The following is a 19,405-nucleotide window of genomic DNA, read 5'->3' as shown; positions in this document are numbered from 1 at the left end:
CACAGTGGTTACAACAGTTAATCAAGGTCACCTCCACATCCTCCTCAAACTCAGTCTATGCTCGATGATTTTAAGATTCATAGACTTCATTCTTCATTTCTATTTCTTAATCCCAAAATGAAAATGCAAAGCAGACAAATTTTGTTTTGTTCTAATCACCTAAAATTTCCAGGATCACTTGTTTGTCTAGTCTTTTTTATAATTATCATTGATTACAAGCAATAATATCAGATGAGAGCATCGATTATTGATTAAAACTAGCACTGTCATATACTTCTTATTCTTTCCTGATTGGTTAAGACTGACAAGTGTCACATGACTTCATTCATCTTTCCTGAATGGTTACGAATGACAGCGTCACATGATCTCACTCAACATTTCTGCTTGGTTACCCATGAGAGAGTTACATGATCTCACTATTCTTGGTTGACTGGTAACAGCTGTCACATGATATTACTACTGCATCTCATTGGTTAAAATTGACATTGTTTAATGACCTCTTACAACTAAATGTCACATGATCACAACATTTGTTCCTGAAGTGAATATATCGTGATTGACTAAAGCTGATAATGCCACTTGATGTTTAATGTCTATTCTACATTTATAAAATTTATTCTAGAAAGATTTATTCCGATTTGATGCTTTATTTTCTGGATCTTATTTTTCTTTATTTGGGAAACAAAACAATTTTGTAAGAATGAAGAGCAGATAGAATCATTAAACAGAAAATTGCTAGTGTTCATGGTCCAGTATGATTCTCCATCAACATGTTACGGGCGCGTGACAATCCACTTCATCAATCACTCCACAATAGGGCTTCTGTACCCGAGGATTAAGTGCCAAGTGCCAATCACGTCCAGGAAAGGTGACAATTTCTCTGCCACACTGGAGCAGGTTGGATGTCTTGAACAATTTTCTGTTTAGTGTAATACCTGTCTATCAATCATGCCAGAAAACTGCTCTTCAAACACCTATTAACAATTCTTCATCATCAATAACTATTTTACCAAATCAAATAACAAGAAGATAAGTGAAAGTACATATCTATTTATGTTATATTTCTGTTCGTTTAATTCCTTGTAGAAAAGTTTTGCTCTCATGGTGATCAACATCAGTACATCTGTATGTTTTTGCTCTTTTCTAGTACATTTATAAATCTCTCTTTGAACTCCCAGCTAAAAGGTCACATTCGGATACAATGAATTACCGAGTTTCCGAGTCTGGTTGATTTTCTATCTATATTATCTAACCTAACGACAAAGTACATGTACCTATTGTTCTTGCCCTAACTGTTATAGATGGCTGTGGTCAGACACTGTCGTGCCAATGTCTGCTGTATCATACGTCTGACCAATCAGCATGGACTCCCTCCAGCAATTGTTTCTTTGTTCAGCAATGTGATTGGTTTCCAGCTGATTGTATTTGATCCCCAATGTTACATTAACTGGAGCTCCGTATAGTGTTCTAAGTTGTTCATCACACATTTGTCATCAAATTCATTAAAGAAATAAGCTTTAAGTTAGAGGAATTTAATTAGTGCTAAGCCAATGAAAGATCCTTTAACACATCAGCGGTGGTAGTTTATTTGGTGCTGCAATGGCTGTTTTTATTCTGAATAGAATTCTCATTCAGTGTTTCCTGAGCTGAACTTTACTACATAACCCAGAGCTTATTTCTATCTCCAATTCCCAGTGTAGATTTGATGAATTCTAAGAGAATATTTCTGTATTTTCGGCACAATTGTTTGATGTAATAACCTTGATACAGCAGCATATATTGTGTCATGTGTATTACTTTGCTCAAATCATTTTAATGTCATATTGTGATTAAGAAATGTTCAAGACACCTTGGTTGCAGATAGCAAAATAGCATTACTGATCAGCATGACTAATACAGAAAGAGAATGCTCCAACCTGTTCCATAGTGAACGCAGCAAGAAAATACACATTAGTTAGAGAATTCAGGTTATTTTCAGTGAGGGTTCAATTTCCAAGAAGAAATTCTTGCATAATTCACATACACATTGATTTCTAAGAGAAGTAATATTTGAATAGTAGAAGAATTAATTTGTTAATTATTCATATTGATAAATTAGTACCCACAGTTTGTCCACAAATAAGGTGTGCCATCGTTAACATATACAGTCATGGTCTTGCCAATATATAACAAACAATTCTACTAAAGGGAGGTAACTCTTGCTCTACAACATAAATTAGTCTACTGCTAATATGTATACACATGAAGCCATTCTAAGCCGAGTAGCAGCATTCACATAACATGTAAAAGGTAACAGACTATTGTTTACTATTGTGTAAATATACAGGTGTTCTATATATAGAGGACAAAAAAAAAAAAAAAAAGAAAATAAAACCAACCTACAAATTGAAATTATGTTTGTGAAAGCATAAGGGAAAACTTTAATCAGAAAACGACTAGGTTTGTGATTGGATAATCTGAAGCAATACAGAACTTCAAAAACTGAGTAACCTGAATAAAGAAATTTGACTAGATTAGTGTTATTAGAAGAAACATCCAATCACCAGTTATAAGATATAGGGACTAGGCAATAATGGCCTCCTTCTTACAGACGAACACCTGAAATGCTCTAGTAAAGAAGGAGGATCAAATGTTGCATGGTAATACACAAGGGAGATTCAATTTTGCAAAAGTTAAGAAAAAAAAAAGTCTTATAATTTCTCTTCCAATCAAAATAGGTGAAAATCTGACAATGGTAAAACTCTATAAATTAAAGGGAGCTTCTACTACTCCTAATGTCATAAAGGGACCAACTGTGAACATTTATACGGGAGACGGAGAATAAAAACAAGGGAGACAAACCAATACCTGTAGCACGCTGGGCAGTAAGTATATGATCGCCAACACGATGGAGAGGCGACGTGCTGACTGGCAGCGGCGAATGGTCGCTCCTTTGTAAGCCTGCAGTCAATTGATTTGCCGTCGCAGCACCAAGGTCGGCATAGATGGGGGACATGTGTCTCTCCCCTGGGGCGGAGGGGGTGGTGGGGAGGTACCCAGCATAACCAGGGAGCCCTAAACAAGAGAGCAGAAACACGTCTCTAAGCCAGTGATACGTCAGCTATAAACTCACTGACTATGTCATCCTGCTAGGATAACATATTCAGCAGTTAAATATCCTAATGTCTACAGCAAATAGCGACGCTAGGTACACGGGGCTTTAAACCACATTTACATAGCGAGGTTACAAGTACTCAAAGACTTTAGGATACAGAAATGCTCTCCTGGCCTACAACGCATCAAATTCCATTCTATTTCAAATCTGAATCCAAGGCATTAGATTGTTTAAAGGTTAAACAGTCTGAATGCATGCCAAGCTTGTATTGGAGTTTTGAGGAATTTGGTGAGTGGTAGACCTACTATATAAAGCAATTGGCTTTATATAGCATTGGGAACAGACTGTGCTATGTTGTGTTACTGAAAACACATAATTCCAGCATATATAATAGGTATCTGGCTTCCCTGGTTTTGCAATGTCTAACTCCGAGTCACACTGCACACAAACATTACAAAGGCTACAATTGTCTAGACACTACAGGATATATATATGTATATATATACACCACAATGTATTAAAGACTCCACCAACCAGGGCAAATTTTAATACGTTTCAAAGAAGTGCTTGGCCAAAATATTGGTTGTTTAAATATGAAGTCTCTCTTTTTTCTTTAAATGTTTTGAAAGAAAAAAAAAATGCATTTTGGGTAAAACGTTTTAGACTAAGGACAGGATTATGTAAATTTCATGCATGATGTCACTACAAGCAATACTATGAAACTAATTTCTAGAAAAAGCAGTATTTTCAGAGTAAACAACAGTGTGCTGTGTCGACTACAGTTTAGACATGCAAAATCATTGTAGCCTTACACCAACAACAGGGGTTAAGAGGTCACCATGGTGACAGAACATCCCCGTCTCCATCCATAATACACCACATTTATAGCTACGATAGGGATTACAACAATGATGTTATTTATACAAAAATATAAGTTGATATCATTACTAAATTAATTTTCAGAAATGATTTTTTAAAAATTACTGCAACAAAAATAAGATTTATAATTACAGCAGTTATATTTCAGAAGCTGATTTTCTATAGGAGAGAAAGTGAGCCCTTTAAAACCACCCATCAGAATGAGACCGGGATGTTATATTAGCATCAGTAGATGATGGACTAATTCAACTCTACCACATCCAAAAATCCCAACTCAACATGGTACATTTGAAACCAGAAAAGAAATACATAATTTAGAATAAATATTTGAGTTGACATTTGGACATGAACAATAATTGGTAGCCAAGTTATTAACATGTATTATAATAATTCTTGATGTCAATTCTTTCATAAAAATCTTAATAGAACCTTCAATAGGGTAGAATTTCTGATTTCTTTTTTCCCCCTAATACATTTATTAACAAAAGTTCTGCTGAAGATGCCTATTTTACTCCCCCCCCCCAACCTCTACTCCCCTTAAAGATATTGTCTTCTATGAAAATGTACTGTCAGTTTACTTGGTAAAATTCTTTCCCATTGAAGGTCTTATTAATACTATAAATAGCCATTCATATGAACAGCTGTTATCAATGTTAATTTGTGAAATAACTATATAGATATTTTTCACACCATAATACAATTTATAATTCATTCAAAATAACAGCAATTTCTATAATGAAGACACAATTTGTGAACATTAAATTGAAGCACAATATCAAATCAAAATTCAAGAAGAAAAACAAAAACATTCAACTTAAAACATACTGGATTACCATAGCAACCATCAAGGTTAATCAAAGCAAGCTAGATGTACGTAGGCATAGCATTAACAGCGCACCACACGAGGAAACAGTTTCAATATCAATCTCATTTCCTGTAGAATTTATAAAACAACAATATTTACAAAAATTATCTGAAGAAAACTAAGAAATAAATAATAAACAATAAACAAACAGCTTGAAAAGTTGCTGACCACAAAGGGAGATAATTACAAACAACATTAATTAAATATTCAAAATGTCTACAATCCACAAACATGTCCGCCACATGACAGGGTATGTGGGGGAGTATACACAACTACAGGCAGTTAGTCGTTATACATCGGATAGTATCACACCACAAGACTGCACCAAATACAAACACCACGGTGCAAGGACTGAGAAAAAGCTGGAAGCTGTAGGAAATCATCCTTACAATGTCAAGTCTCTCTAACACAGCAAGTTCTCACATAAACTCTCAACTGTACAGGTATGCAAGGCTCCAGCATACCTTTATTGGAAGGCCTCAGTTTTATAATCATCTTGGTCTCAAACTAGGAATTCAATCCTTCGTTTTTCCATTAAACACAAGAATGAATCTTTAAACTGTGCTCCTCCTGTAATACTTGTCAGATATATTGAGAATGTATGTGAAGTCGTGCTATGTACAGATATACCTGAAATTGTGCCAATATAAGAAGGATGTGGCAATATGTTTACAAGTGTGGACTGAACAAGAGCAGTGGGGCTTACCGGGAGTAGAGGGGAGACTTAAAATGCTCCGTCCTGCACGTGGTGCCCCGGAGCCACGGGCTGCTGCGGCCGCAACCACACTGCGAGCCGCAGCGGCCGAGACCATTGAGGACGGACTATACGCTGTACCAAGTCCTGCATGTGACAAACAATGAAGAGATATGAGAAAGTGCTCTCTCTCCTGATACCATCCCTGGACCAGAGTATAACTAAAGACTTCCTATTGAAGCTCTTTCTGAGGTTTCTCTATTACTTCTTCCTATTATCCTGTTTTGCCACATTGCAGGAAAATCTCTAAATTTTAAAAAATCTTTCGACCATCTCTTTTTTTCACTTTATGTTGGACAAAATGTATTTCTGACATTGAACATTTTCTTTCTCCTATTTATTTTCATAGAGCTTATGTGTGTGTCTACTTCACTGAGTTGCAAGTCTTGTTGTTATGGCAACAGAACTAGGAAACCACAGAAAACAATGGAGAAGAGAAAGAAAGAAAGAAATCTTGTTAACAAAATTTTATTCCCATAAAAAGACCAACCATATAGTGACATCGTTAATGAGAACAGTTGTTCCTCACATTGACAGTATTTAGTGGCATACCCTTAAAGGTCATTCCTTCAATCAGCTGCACCCAATGAAAAACAGCCAATTACATCTCAGTACCACAGTGGTTTCTAAGGTGACCAAGAAGACTGGGGGATTAATCAAGTCTAAACACCATGTAAAAAGTTATCATAATTCTTCTTATTGCTCGTATGTAACAATTATCGTAAGTGGTATGAGGTGGTAACATCATGTCCTCTGCTGAGATACAAGTATTCTAGTCTGACAAGTGAATGACAGTGGTTGCTGTGGAACCATGGATACACCCCAAGTCACTTGGCACCTTGGTCCCCCTCATCACCATGGTGATTCTGAGTGTGATGAGCCACGGACAAAAACATCAATGTATACAATCATATGTGTAGCTATAGCATTAAACAAAAATCACAACGTCTGTCTACAGACAAAGCAGTATTAGGTATACATTTATATATTATCTTACCTACTGACAAAGCTCCTACACTGCTAAAACTACAAAGACTTCACCTGTCCCTCGACCACAAGTAAACCAGTTACCTTGGCAACTAAGATCATCTTGAACCATACAACTGCTGACAACTGTACAGTGTAGAAGATTTGTTCTGATCTTAGTCTTCTTTTGTGCGTGGTTTAATTGACAAGATGCGGGACCACAGGACACAGACCTATTGAGGATACAGGACCACTAAACGGGGTATTAAAAAAACATCACGGATGATACATTTCTGCCTAATTAAACATCTATTGTTATAAGCTATATATTTGAAATTTAAATTTACAATTCTCAACAAATTCTAATTTTTCAAATTAAAATATGCAAATAAAGTGCTAACAATCCAGTCTGAACTACACATTCTATGTTAATATGACGGGGTCCTAGTGATAATGTGGAACCCTCCCTACAATAATGAGTGTGACCTGTGAGTGGACAAACCTAACCAGGATTACATCCTACAAAAGTCTAACATGTTTGGCAGGTTTTCAATGCCATATAAGGCATCAACACAATGGCAACGGAATGAAATTAAAGCTTAGTTCAAAAGGGATTTTTCACATTAATATGTATAAGCATATATATAAATAAATATATAAACTTCAGTTTATAGAAAACAGGTCTGGCCATAATGACTTCATAAATATAATTGAACAAAGAGATTATCAACATTCAAACAAAATATTTTTCTCATAGAAGTAATGCTATGAATCCATTTGCATGGGGATATTTTTGTAGAACATGAGATAGGTTTGTATGTGACACAAATGGATAGAAGTCTGTATGAATTTTCATTGAAACAAAAAAACTGTAATATTTGATATTTACTTGATGTTTTCCAACAATAATAACAAAAGCAACAACTTTGTGCAATTATCTTAGCCCTTTCTTACATTGGAACCCTTTGGCAATTTCATGTTTATCAACTCATAAAAATGCATGCATAGATTCATAAAGAAAGACAACAATATTTTATCATATGTACAAATTTGCCCTGTTATTTCACAATAGATTGTTTGCCTGGCGACCACAAACAAATTTGGTCTCCTTGCAATAAAATAAGCAAAACATCCACAATAGAAAAGCTATTGTTTCCTGGTTTCATTATTATTGCTTATGCGAATATAACAATGTGTTGTGATACAGGTCAACAACTAATCACAGAGATACAGGTAAGTAGCCATCACAGGTGGAAAATCAATACACAAAGCTCTCTTACAATTTCTCCTAGGGTTAAGAAGCCTTGAACAATTTTCTAATACAATGTTTATGACTTTTTAATCTACCATGGAATTGGGCAAGTTGTTCACTGTTTGCTAAGGTTTGATTTTTGGAAGCATACTTTTGAGATCACATGAACTGGGTCACATAATTAAGATATGAAACATGTACTTTTCCCTGAATATTTTTTTTTCCATTTTTAAAATATAAGAGAAAGTGATTTTAAAAAAAGAAGAGAATCTTTGTTTTTCTTCGTTATATCTTCATGCTCCCTTTAAACCTTCCCTGGACTAAACATAAATGATACAGGTTACAAGGAAAAATACAGGAAATAGGTAATGAGTTGGCAGTTTGCATAATTACATCCATATGGAGCAGTGTTTTTGCTTCAATTTCCCGGCTTAGGTGCCAAGGATACTGGGTGAATGAGGTAGTGTGGTTTAGCTAGGATTCATTGTTTATTATTTTATCAATAGTTTCTTCATTATTATCACCCACTTCAGAGGAAAATGCACAATGGTTATACAATAGCACATTAAGATTAATTTTAACATTTCTCTTATGTAAAATATAAAATAATCTAATTCTCTTAAGTAAGATATGCTAAAGTTACTTCCAACTGAAACTTAAAATCATAATGGGAAACACATACCATAGAACGCTTGATTGATTTTGAAGAATATATTCTATATCTGAACATGAATCAATATGTAATTAAGAACTTGGATATTTTGATTTAAATAGAGGATTAGAAGAAAAATATTAACCCAACACATTGATGGTAAAAGCCTTGTTCATATTGCTAGCAAGGGAGGTAACTTCACACAGGGGAGATAATTTCTAGATTTTAGGTTGAAGAACACAATTTACATGGGCAAGAACAAATGAAAAAGCCTATTTTTGTGTCGCTGAAAGCCTCTAAAATATAACAATCCTGAGGTTGATACATTGTAGTCTCATAAAAATATTTTTTTCATTTGCAATATGTTTAGAACCAGAAAGCATGATTTGATAATATCTTCCTGGTGTTTCTGAGTATATAATACAGTGTAAAACAAAGGTAACAAAGAATTGGTGGGTCTCTCTAAATTATGTAATCAACTCAAAAAAAAATTTATATTTATGTACAAGTGTATATTCTTTAAAACATTTTTTGTGAACAGAATTCATATAAGAAGGAACTTAATAGTTTTAAACAAAAGAACTACAGACAATAGATTACACATGTCTATCGTAGTTATTAACTTTAACACTCTGATTTATTTTATCCTCAAAATAAACAATCTATCATAGAGATTCACTATGCAACTTAAATGTAATTTTTATTTGGATGTAAACTACCTGTTATCTATATTTCAATACAATATAAATATATTTTTAAATATAATACTACGTCTGATAAGTATTCTGTGAACAAAATAATTACCGACATATTATTTGTAGAAAAATCAAATACAGAAAATAGCACCTAAACAAAAAAAAAAAAAATTAAATAAATAAATACAATTCATACACACTCTTTAAGACTACAAACATGCCTCATAAATAGATTATTGAATTTCAACAACAAAAACAGACAAAAATAAACCTGTACATTGGTAGCATGGCAACCATGTTATCTTAAATAGTCAATAAATAATTTAGCAAAACAAAGACAACAGTACTATTTTTGTCAGGTCATTCTTCATCATACACCATTTGCTGTGAAGTTTTGTGGGTATGTGAAACAACTAGTAAATTACTTCACTAATGCTTTTCCTTTGGGTAAAATTTGGCACATCTGCGTTTAAAGTGCAAAGGTGGGTATATGCCCATAAATGGACTATTTCACATACAGTAATTACCCATAAGATATCAGTAAAAATGGCTGATCTAGATGCCAGGAACAGCTCTGGTACATGAATGACGCAAAAATAAATACTTTTGCCCAAAATCTTGTATAAACAAGACCTTACGTTGACCAGTGGTCAGTGACCATGAAGTGTTAGAGGTGGTACATCAATAGCTTCCTGTACCATCCCTACCACAGCTCACAGTTAATTAATTGGCTTCTCGGAAAGGACTCGTCACATAAAACAGAGCAACACATCTCAAGACACCTTTCCCTAAAAATAGTCAATTCATCTCAACATTTTACAATTTTTTTTCACTACTCCTGAAATCTCTTGTCAAAGATGTTACAAGCAATGAGTGAAAAAGAAGAAAGCCAATTAAAAATTTCACACATCATTGTAAAGAACTGGCCGTATCTCCTCAATAAATGTCAAGGAGATTTGATCATTACGCCATAATACTGTTAATCATTTTTTAGTATAGATATTTGTTTAGATGATAAAGAGTTGGTTTATACAGATACACTGGTAAAACCTGAGATATGTTGTTCTGGGTACAAAGTTTTATATACATAACACATTGGTCCATCTAGAACCATATTCATCCCTTATTTCATCAATAAATTAACACTTTCCACCAAGAGTGACAACTAAGAAAGAAAACAGAATTTTACACAGACACATATCCACCAGATTTTGTCACTACATATAACTCTGATATGTTTCCACCAAAAATGTCGAAGCTTGAGATTACACTTCTTCCTTTGTTGAAAAGCCTCCTAAATGTTCTGGGACAACATCCTGTCTGATTGGCTGAAAACTTAAAGGTCAATGTTTGACTCCTTCCTGATTGGCTGAAAACTTAAGGTCAAATGTTCATTTCCTTCCTGATTGGCTGAAAACTTAAGGTCAGAGTTCAGACAGAAAGCAGACAGAGAGGTGGTTTTTAGAAGGGGTACCACTGCCCTAAGTCTAATATTTCCATACCTGGATAGTAGTACCCGGCAGGGGCAATGGCTGGGAATCCACGGCCAGCATAGGGGTAGGCAGCAGTGTGCAGTCCATGGGGCAGGAAGCCTGCAAGGAAACGTAAAACCACTCACTACTTCATCTCACTCTAACTTATTTCAAAGTTTTGAAAAATTAAAAAAAAAAAAAAAAAAAAACAAATAATAAAAAAGTGAGTAATGATTGATGTCAACAGAGATGTCTGATCATATTTAATAAACAGAAATGAAATACAAGTATGACATATGTTAATTTATTTATAGACTTACTTCTGATCAACTGCATTTATAAAAACATTTCTGAGTAGTCAAATTAAACCAACAGAAAAAACATGGGACATTTGAAAGACAGAAAACAAGGGATGTATGAGAGGGGTAGTCTGGGCAATGTTAGATATTGAGGAGGCGACTAGCAGTAACAACACAAGTTGCCTCTGAACTCTCAGTTGTAAAATTACTTTCTGAATTTGAAGTCAATTACTACAATTGAATAAAATAAATACTCATGTTTTCAAAATCAAAATTTCTTTTGAAAAGGATTCAAGGCAACTTGTATAATTAGCAGCATCTGACCGCTGCCAAAATGGCCTTATCCAAATAGATCATCCAAATGTGTAGGGATATAAGGACTGAACTAAATAACACAGGAGATGTGAAACAGTATCATGCAGGCATCGGCCATGCTGACAAACTGGATTTTTCTATACACCAAAATGTCACTATTTAAAAATTAGTAAAACATCAAAAGCATGTCAGTTCTAGCACATCACACCGGATTATATCCAGCTGGGCTTACTGAGACGGCAATAAATAAGATACATGATGGACAGAAAGCTTTCTAAACTGGTTAACAACTACATCTACTGGCCAGCTTGGCAGCTCTTAAATGATATCCATTAAATACAATTCATATCTTGTTATGTAGGAAAGTTGTACTATCAACTTCTGAAGTACAATGAAGACAAAGGAGTTAATGCATTAGCTGACAAAATGCATCGCATGATCGTAATGTACTTATATTTTAAAATTAGCACAAATCTGGGTCAAAGTTTAGAGTTAATATCACAGATGTGTTAATATAGCTACATACCAGACATAACAGCATCACATCAATTCAATCCAATTCAATTTTACAACAGAGCAAGAAATTATATAAACTGAACTGGTGACACAAAATTTGGTTTACTGTGCTAGGTATGGTTATTGGTCAATGTATTGACCAATGAAAGTCAGGCCTGTGTCCTGTGTTATGATTGGTCAGTGACCATAGACTGGACCTGTGCTAGAGACATTGTGAGTGACCAGGAGAAAATACCAACCTTCCACACCGCTTGTCAAAGGAACACCGCCAAGATGGGGAGAGGTCACTGAAATAAGTGAGAATTCCTGTTTTGCTATATTCCAAACAATATTTTATCAATGTACAATTGGAGAAATATTTCGATTAAAACAATAATGAAAAATAAAGAAATATGTTTTAATAAATAATAAATAGAAAATTTTAATCTTTAAAATTGATATCTTTATGGAATATTCCAGTGTTAAACATTATATAATGTTTATATTGTAAGGGACATAGTTTCTCATGGTAGGTAATGCCTCCAGGGGATAAAGGCACACCGTTACAGCTCTGGGGAGTGGGTGGGGGCATGGGCACATTTCTACACATTTGGGGAGTGGGTAGAGTGGAGAGGAAGGTCCATCTCTACACCTCTTGGGAGTTGGGGGAGATAGAATTTTTACATCATTATCTACCATTCCTTGCCTTTTCTGCCCAACTACTCCCCCCTCCCTCACATATATTTGAAATAAAACAAAGTCCAGTGGACTATTATATAATATTCCTACATCTTCCCAGATCTATTTACAGCCTACAGGATTGCTTCTCTATTAGAGTCACTACTATCTTTTGTAGCTGTGGGTCATTTATGACTGTCAATGTTATAGCCAACTTCTTATCCTATAAATCATCCGAACCATCTCATCTTCCACTGTCAGTATTTGAGTGAATTGCTAACTAAATGGATTATGTTCAAAGAATAATATTTCCTATCTAGAAGACAATTTCTCTCTAGACGGCAGCTATCTGTACTGCTAGCAAACTCTATACACTGCTTGCTTGGGGCACCATATTAACATGACAAGTAATTGGACGGCAGCTCATCTCCACCTATCCAACCTTATACAAACCAATATTATCTGCTCTATTTCATTATAAAAGTCACTTTTTGTTGGCTTTCCTTCCAATATCGAGCTATGACTTTCTATCTTTGTTATCGCTTATGTAATGGAAGTAGCTGGTGCTGCTTCCCGATATGAAGCGCAGAAGAATTTGTCAGAAAATGTAACACATATCTACAAAATTGCAGGCATGTATTACCACAAGGGAGAGATGGTAGGGCAATAAATTTCTTATCTCTCAAAAACTGGTGTCATTTTGACCTTGAAATTTTTGTTAACCACTAGCTTTGGACCTTAGCAATACTAATATCATTCTTCTAGGTTACTTATTTCTAGTCTGCATTCTTGTTGGTAACTTATTTCTAGTCTGCATTCTTGTTGGTAACTTATTTCTAGTCTGCATTCTTGTTGGTAACTCATTTCTAGTCTGCATTCTTGTTGGTAACTTATTTCTAGTCTGCATTCTTGTTGGTAACTTATTTCTAGTCTGCATTCTTGTTGGTAACTTATTTCTAGTCTGCTTTCTTGTTGGACACTTATTTCTAGTCTGCATTCTTGTTGGTTTCAGGGTTCAAATGTATGATCCTCTGGGTGACCAAGGTTAAGTTTATGGTCGGCTGGTTCATCGGTTTTTAGTTTGTCTGCCAGCGTACCTTTGTCTGCAGCTTACCAAGTGTCTATGGTTGTAGGTTACCAAGTTCTAGTTTGTTGTCTATAGACTTACGGAGTTCTGGTTTATCACTGCTGGGTTAGTGAGTTCTAGTTTTTTGTCTGTGAGGTTATGGAGTTCTAGTTCATTTTCTGCTGGGTTACGAAGTTCTCATTTATTGTCTGCTGGGTAACCAAGTTCTAGTTTATGGATGCCTAGCTTACTAATGCTAGTTTGTTGTCTGCTGGATTACCAGTCTATCCTATTGCTTGCTGAGTTAATGAGTTCTAGTCTTGATTAGTTAGAGTCTATCCGGCGATTGTTTACCAGATTTCTTTGCTCTGTTTCTTTTTCAAGATGTCTTGAATTTTAATTGTCTCAACTGAACTGATCTACCTCTAAAGTTAATACATGTATGGAGTAGCTTCAGCAGTGCTGTTATCATAGCCTCATTAACTACACTAATGCTACACACATAGTAGCAGACACGCTGAGACAGGGCACACACAAAGCCAACATGCTAAGGCTCACATCCTACCCAGAAATGGTCTATCAAATACCTTAGGTTTGTTAAGTTAAATTTTGTTTTTAGCTATTCTTTTTTTCTGTATTTATCAATGAAATGGCTTACAATTCTCAACATAAAAGGCACCTACAGATAAATATTGAGAGGAAAAAATTAGAAATTCAAGAACAAAAGAAATACATGTAGAAAACGATGAAATGACTGGACAGATATGAATAGATTCAGCATCTGGAAAAGAATTATATAAAATAAAGATTATAATTGTTAGACTGTTTCATGCACCACAGCAAAACACTACGATGCCAAAATGCAAATCTAACGTCTAGAATAAGATGTATAGACAGTACTCCACAGTACAGGTTTCTCTCTACTCTGATTGGAGGGCCAGGTATCGCTATGGATACCTGACCCCAATCGTATTGTCATGCAACCTACATATAATAGCCCATGTTAACAGCTGATGGCGTGGGGTTGCTGGGGTAACGGCAGACATTTAAACATTGAGTTGGGGTTATGACCCTAAGAATTTCAACATCATATTGATATTAAAGTCTTATTTCGGTTTTCAATATTAAAATTTATTGTGTGAGGATGGTTGCCATCACAGTTTCTATTCATCAAATCTATTCCAAAGGGGTTTCTATTGCTCATGTCATACACAAGAAATCAATTTTTAAATGTTTCCCTCCATTTTGTTTCTAGAAACTAATTTCAAAACAACAACGTACTATTTTTGCTTACTAACTTAATGCCCTTTTAATGAAAATGAAAAGCAAACTTTCAATGGCAAAATGCATAAAAATGTAATCTTCTTCAGTCACATGGTCTAATAGCAAAAGCAATAAAATATTAGTTGTTAAACAAGCCTCAAATTCATCAACATTAAACTCACCATGCCCTCTGATTGGTCGAAATGTTTGACCAATTGTAGGGCATGCCATTAAATAGTTTGGTTTGATGAAGTTGAGGCCTGTACAGTCTGTACAGCGGATAGGCCAGGTAGATTTTATCATCCTTCTAAACACCCCAACTGTGCCCATTAAAATGGATGGGGCATTACAATCAGGTGAAAGAAGGAACGTAATGGGGCAAGGGAGGGAGGTGAACTTACACAGCTCTGGCATAATAATGTCGCTTGATAAATCCCACACAATCTCGCCATCTTCATTCGTCACTACGAAAGGATTAGAAAAAAAAGGGAAACAAGTTTTAGTGGCAGCAGAGATAAGCACACACATGTATAGAGCTAGGGTCCCGGTAACAGGTCCCGTCTACCAGCCCACACCAGCCCACAGTCTAAACCCCCCCACCACACGGCCGGCCTCACCTGCCATAGGGAGGTCTAGACTGTTTTTCAAAACAACATTTTGTGTCATCTACTTCCCTGAATGCTGCGATCTACCTTGGAGCTCCGACAATTTGTCACTGCGGGCAGCCATTATACACAGCGATACACTATGAAAGCCAACAGATGTAAATAGTCCTTGGGAGTATGGTCTAACCCAGTGCACCTCACACCAATAGTGCAAAAAAAAATATACAAATCATCTACGACAACAATATTCTACAGTGATAATCTCAACTCTGTCACACCGTCTCATTGGTCGTTCGCAGCATTAGGCTCGCAGCAAATGACCTCGGGTGTGAAAAAGTCAATAGACATACACAACATGTACCAAAGTTTCCTTCTACTGCTAATGTTAATGACTGCTTGGATATCTCAGTTTTTCATCTTCATTTTTTCATTATTATTGTCATCATTATCATAATTCTCTAAACAGTAATTAATCATTGGTAATTTCAAATTCACATTTTCTTGTTTTCATGTCAATAAGTAAACAAAATGCCAATGCAGTGTTACAAGAAAAACAGCAGATGATGAGGAACAGATCCAGCCTGTTACCCCCGAGGACTACACGAATGTCGTCCTCGACAGTCAACAGACAAGTTAAATGAAGAAAGGGTTACAATTCAAAACGTTTCAAATGCAAGTTGTAATTCTCTTGGTTTGGTGCAGATCCTAGTTCTCCCCCAGATCCAGAGCACTAAGTTGACAAATAAAAGAGACCCAGGGTTTTTATCAACACAGATGATATTAAGTTTCCAATCTTTTATAGCAGTTGGTCAGTTACAGTCTAGGTCTGTACATCAGGTATACAACCAGTTGTGTAAACACAAGAAAAGAAGCAGGTTGGTAGCAGGAAAAGACATGATATATGCAAGAGAAGTTTTAATTATCTTCTTTTGGAAAAGTTAAAAATTTGCTTGGTTGGCAATATTAATGAAGACACTTGAAGTGCTCAAATTAGTTGAAACTTGTCATGAGTTAACGAACAAAAATTCTAGCTTGCAGTATCTATAATGGTAAGGATTAACAGTAAATGTTACCGTGCTTCCGCCTCTCTAATGTTCAGGATTGGTAGGTTGCTTGGTAACTAAGCATTTCAAGGAGAAATTAAACACTAAAATGGCAGCAGTATCTACAGTCCTATAACCAACAACTCGTGGCACTTTCTTTTGGGAGGCTGGTAACACTTACGGTTATCTCCATTCTTCAAATCAGCTGCAGAAAACAGGAAATGGACAACCATTGCTTCGCGATGGGGGCAAAAGTACCGTCACCTCTACATGTCACTACAAAGGTTTTGTCATTGGTGGAGAAACTAGTTTCATGGAAGCTTGCAAGATTTGAAGATATTCAAGCGAAAATGTGCAGGATAAGAATGAAATTTCATATTATTTGATAAAGAGGAAGAAACCCTCTGTTGTTATAATAAACTACAACATCAGTGATTCGGAGCATAAAAAGCATTACTCAGGCCAAAATCAAAGCAATTTCTTCTCCTAAAGGAAGATTATGTAAAGGAAATGAGGATGTTTAGACACAAGGACTCAAGCTTTGGTACCATGTTCCTGTTTCTTTGACAACAGATGTGAAGAGGGACAAGACTATACTTCTACAGGGACCACAATGTCGAGTGGTATACAGACAAGTAACAAAATGGATGTAATCCATGTTCAACATACTGCTTGCTAACGTTTCACAAACTGGGCACGGCTAATACAAAATACCAACTGCTAAAACTTTTGGCATGCAATCAAAATAATCACTTGTTCTTTTTTTTCATTTCTATTTTGGTTTTGTCTTGTTTTGTTTCTTTTTCATTTTTTTCCCAAAATTAGAAAAAATAGCAAAAGGTCAAAGTGCAAGTGGAGCCTGATGGGCAGAGATGTAGATACACAGATATAAATGCTAACAACCCAGATCTACATCAAACCAAGAGAACTCACTCAACGTGCCCCTTGAAAGGCCCCTACCCCGAGCTAGGCTTGTTGGTAACATGACCTCCTTGGGCTGGGCCTTCTTACACTCCACCTACAATATAAGATAGGCATGTTGTCACACGGCAGAGTCAAATCCCTTCGAATTGATTGAAAAAAAATTATTTTCTTTATAAATTTGTATCTATTTATTCTGAATAATGTCACTTACTCGAATAAGATGACTTCATATAAAACAGAGGTAAACAGAATATAGATATTTTATATAATTGTTGTTAAGCTGGTAATGATCTTTTTTTTACCTTACATTGTTTTGCTTACAACAATACAAAAAGATGATGAAATCTGATGTTAATACATGTATATATAAATACTCAAAAAGATTGATAAACTACTTACCCTGTAATACATACAATTATATAACTTTGTTGAACTGGCAAAATGTCATAAAACCATGTTAATATTTCAAACATTGGCCTAAAATTTAAACAGTCAGTTCGTAATATATCAACATGTATGTTCACAACAAACATATTAAATGGAAAAGCAGTATTTTTTTGTCAGCGTTCAGGAAATTTCTAAGATGTGGCAACATCAAATACCTAGTCATTGTTACCATTTTCATACCAAGTCATTGTTACCATTTTCATACCAACAATCATTGTTACCATTTTCATACCAAGTCATTGTTACCATTTTCATACCAACAATCATTGTTACCATTTTCATACCAAGTCATTGTTACCATTTTCATACCAACAATCATTGTTACCATTTTCATACCAAGTCATTGCTACCAATTTTCATACCAACAATCATTGTTACCATTTTCATACCGACAGTCATTTTTTCTAGTCAATTAATACTCCTTAAGGTCCCTAAGGTCCCAAAATATAATTCATGTCCTTCACTTCATGCAATAATCAGATAAAACAGCTGAAAAAACATCAAAAATTAAACAAAACCTGTTGGTGATACCACAAGGCTTAAATTTCTGCCAACAAAAAAAACCCCAAAAAACGCATCTGAACTTTAACAGGGAAAAATGAAGATAATCTCACTCACCATCTTTTTGTTGATCTCATGGAAATGAATATCACACACTTTGTCAACCACATCTTCTGACTCGAAGGTCACGAACCCGAACCCTGAAGGACAAAAAAATGAGGAATAAGTAACAATTTAGATGATACCTAAACAACCGTTGATTAAAGGCAAAGTCTACTATCTGGTTAATCATCAACACAAATTCTAATTTTGTACAAAATTGAAATTTATTAATACAAAACTTTCCCTTTTTTTTAAATTTTCAAATATGCCAAAAACACTAACCAGATAACAGTTGACCGTGCCATAAAGACAAAAAACAACAAGGCCAATATCTTTATGCTTATCAAACTCAGTGATGAAAAGGTCTGCTGCCAGGAATCTACTTAGTGTTGGGATTGTCTCCCTTGCACCACACAACCTTACCAACAATTTATACTAATCATCAGATATCAATTTTACATCTATAAACTGTACATATATTAAAGAATACATTCAAACTTGCAAATTTGCTTCCTCTTTTTCTTTTTCCTTCACAGGGCCAAACATAGAAGTAGACTTACTACTATACTTTTATCCGTCTCTGATATGTCCAGTACGTTTGATTTCTCTCAATAGGAAGAAACTTTCCCACAGGCTCAAGAATTTGATGAACTATTAATAGGTACATTTAATGAAGAAACTGAGGCAGTACCCAAGCTCATTAATCTGATGCATGAGCATGCCAGTTGATGTGTTTTTTAAATTTCCAAATTACGTTAACAAGACTGTTAAGATATTGAAGCAAATTTGTAAGAAAACTTATGGGAATTCTACATAAACCTGAATTGTAAGTAAACCCTGTGATACATCAAAGGAGCAAATTGTCACCTAACTTCTCCTCAATAACATTTCACAAAATACCTCCTCAATAACGATTCACAAAATACCGTCAACATTTCTTTCATGTATTTAATGACAATATTCTTGTATGTTTATTTATCAGCACCAAATGTTTGTTCAAGACATTTGTTGGCTGTGTTTAATTCCACACGGCAAAGA

At 35.2% G+C, this 19,405-nt stretch overlaps 1 protein-coding gene across 1 annotated transcript in view; it reads right to left on the bottom strand.

Annotated features, from left to right (window-relative positions):
• LOC132545019 (RNA-binding protein Musashi homolog 2-like) overlaps positions 1–19,405 on the bottom strand; it is a 120,619-nt gene that overhangs the window by 11,051 nt on the left and 90,163 nt on the right. Inside the window, exons 8-13 of the mRNA XM_060208683.1 lie at positions 18,383–18,465; positions 17,327–17,411; positions 15,147–15,209; positions 11,999–12,046; positions 10,660–10,749; positions 2,848–3,054 (exon numbers count right to left, since the gene is read on the bottom strand). Coding sequence (XP_060064666.1) covers positions 2,848–3,054; positions 10,660–10,749; positions 11,999–12,046; positions 15,147–15,209; positions 17,327–17,411; positions 18,383–18,465 — 576 coding nt within the window. The remainder of the gene's footprint in view (positions 1–2,847; positions 3,055–10,659; positions 10,750–11,998; positions 12,047–15,146; positions 15,210–17,326; positions 17,412–18,382; positions 18,466–19,405) is intronic.

Source organism: Ylistrum balloti, unplaced genomic scaffold, assembly GCF_031769215.1.
Source record: "Ylistrum balloti isolate Yb309-2 unplaced genomic scaffold, AGI_CSIRO_Ybal_v1 Utg369820, whole genome shotgun sequence".
NCBI classification, from domain to species: Eukaryota; Metazoa; Mollusca; class Bivalvia; order Pectinida; family Pectinidae; genus Ylistrum; species Ylistrum balloti.
The sequence above is the reverse complement of the archived record's forward strand: the minus strand, read 5'-3'. Positions and strand labels throughout refer to the sequence as shown.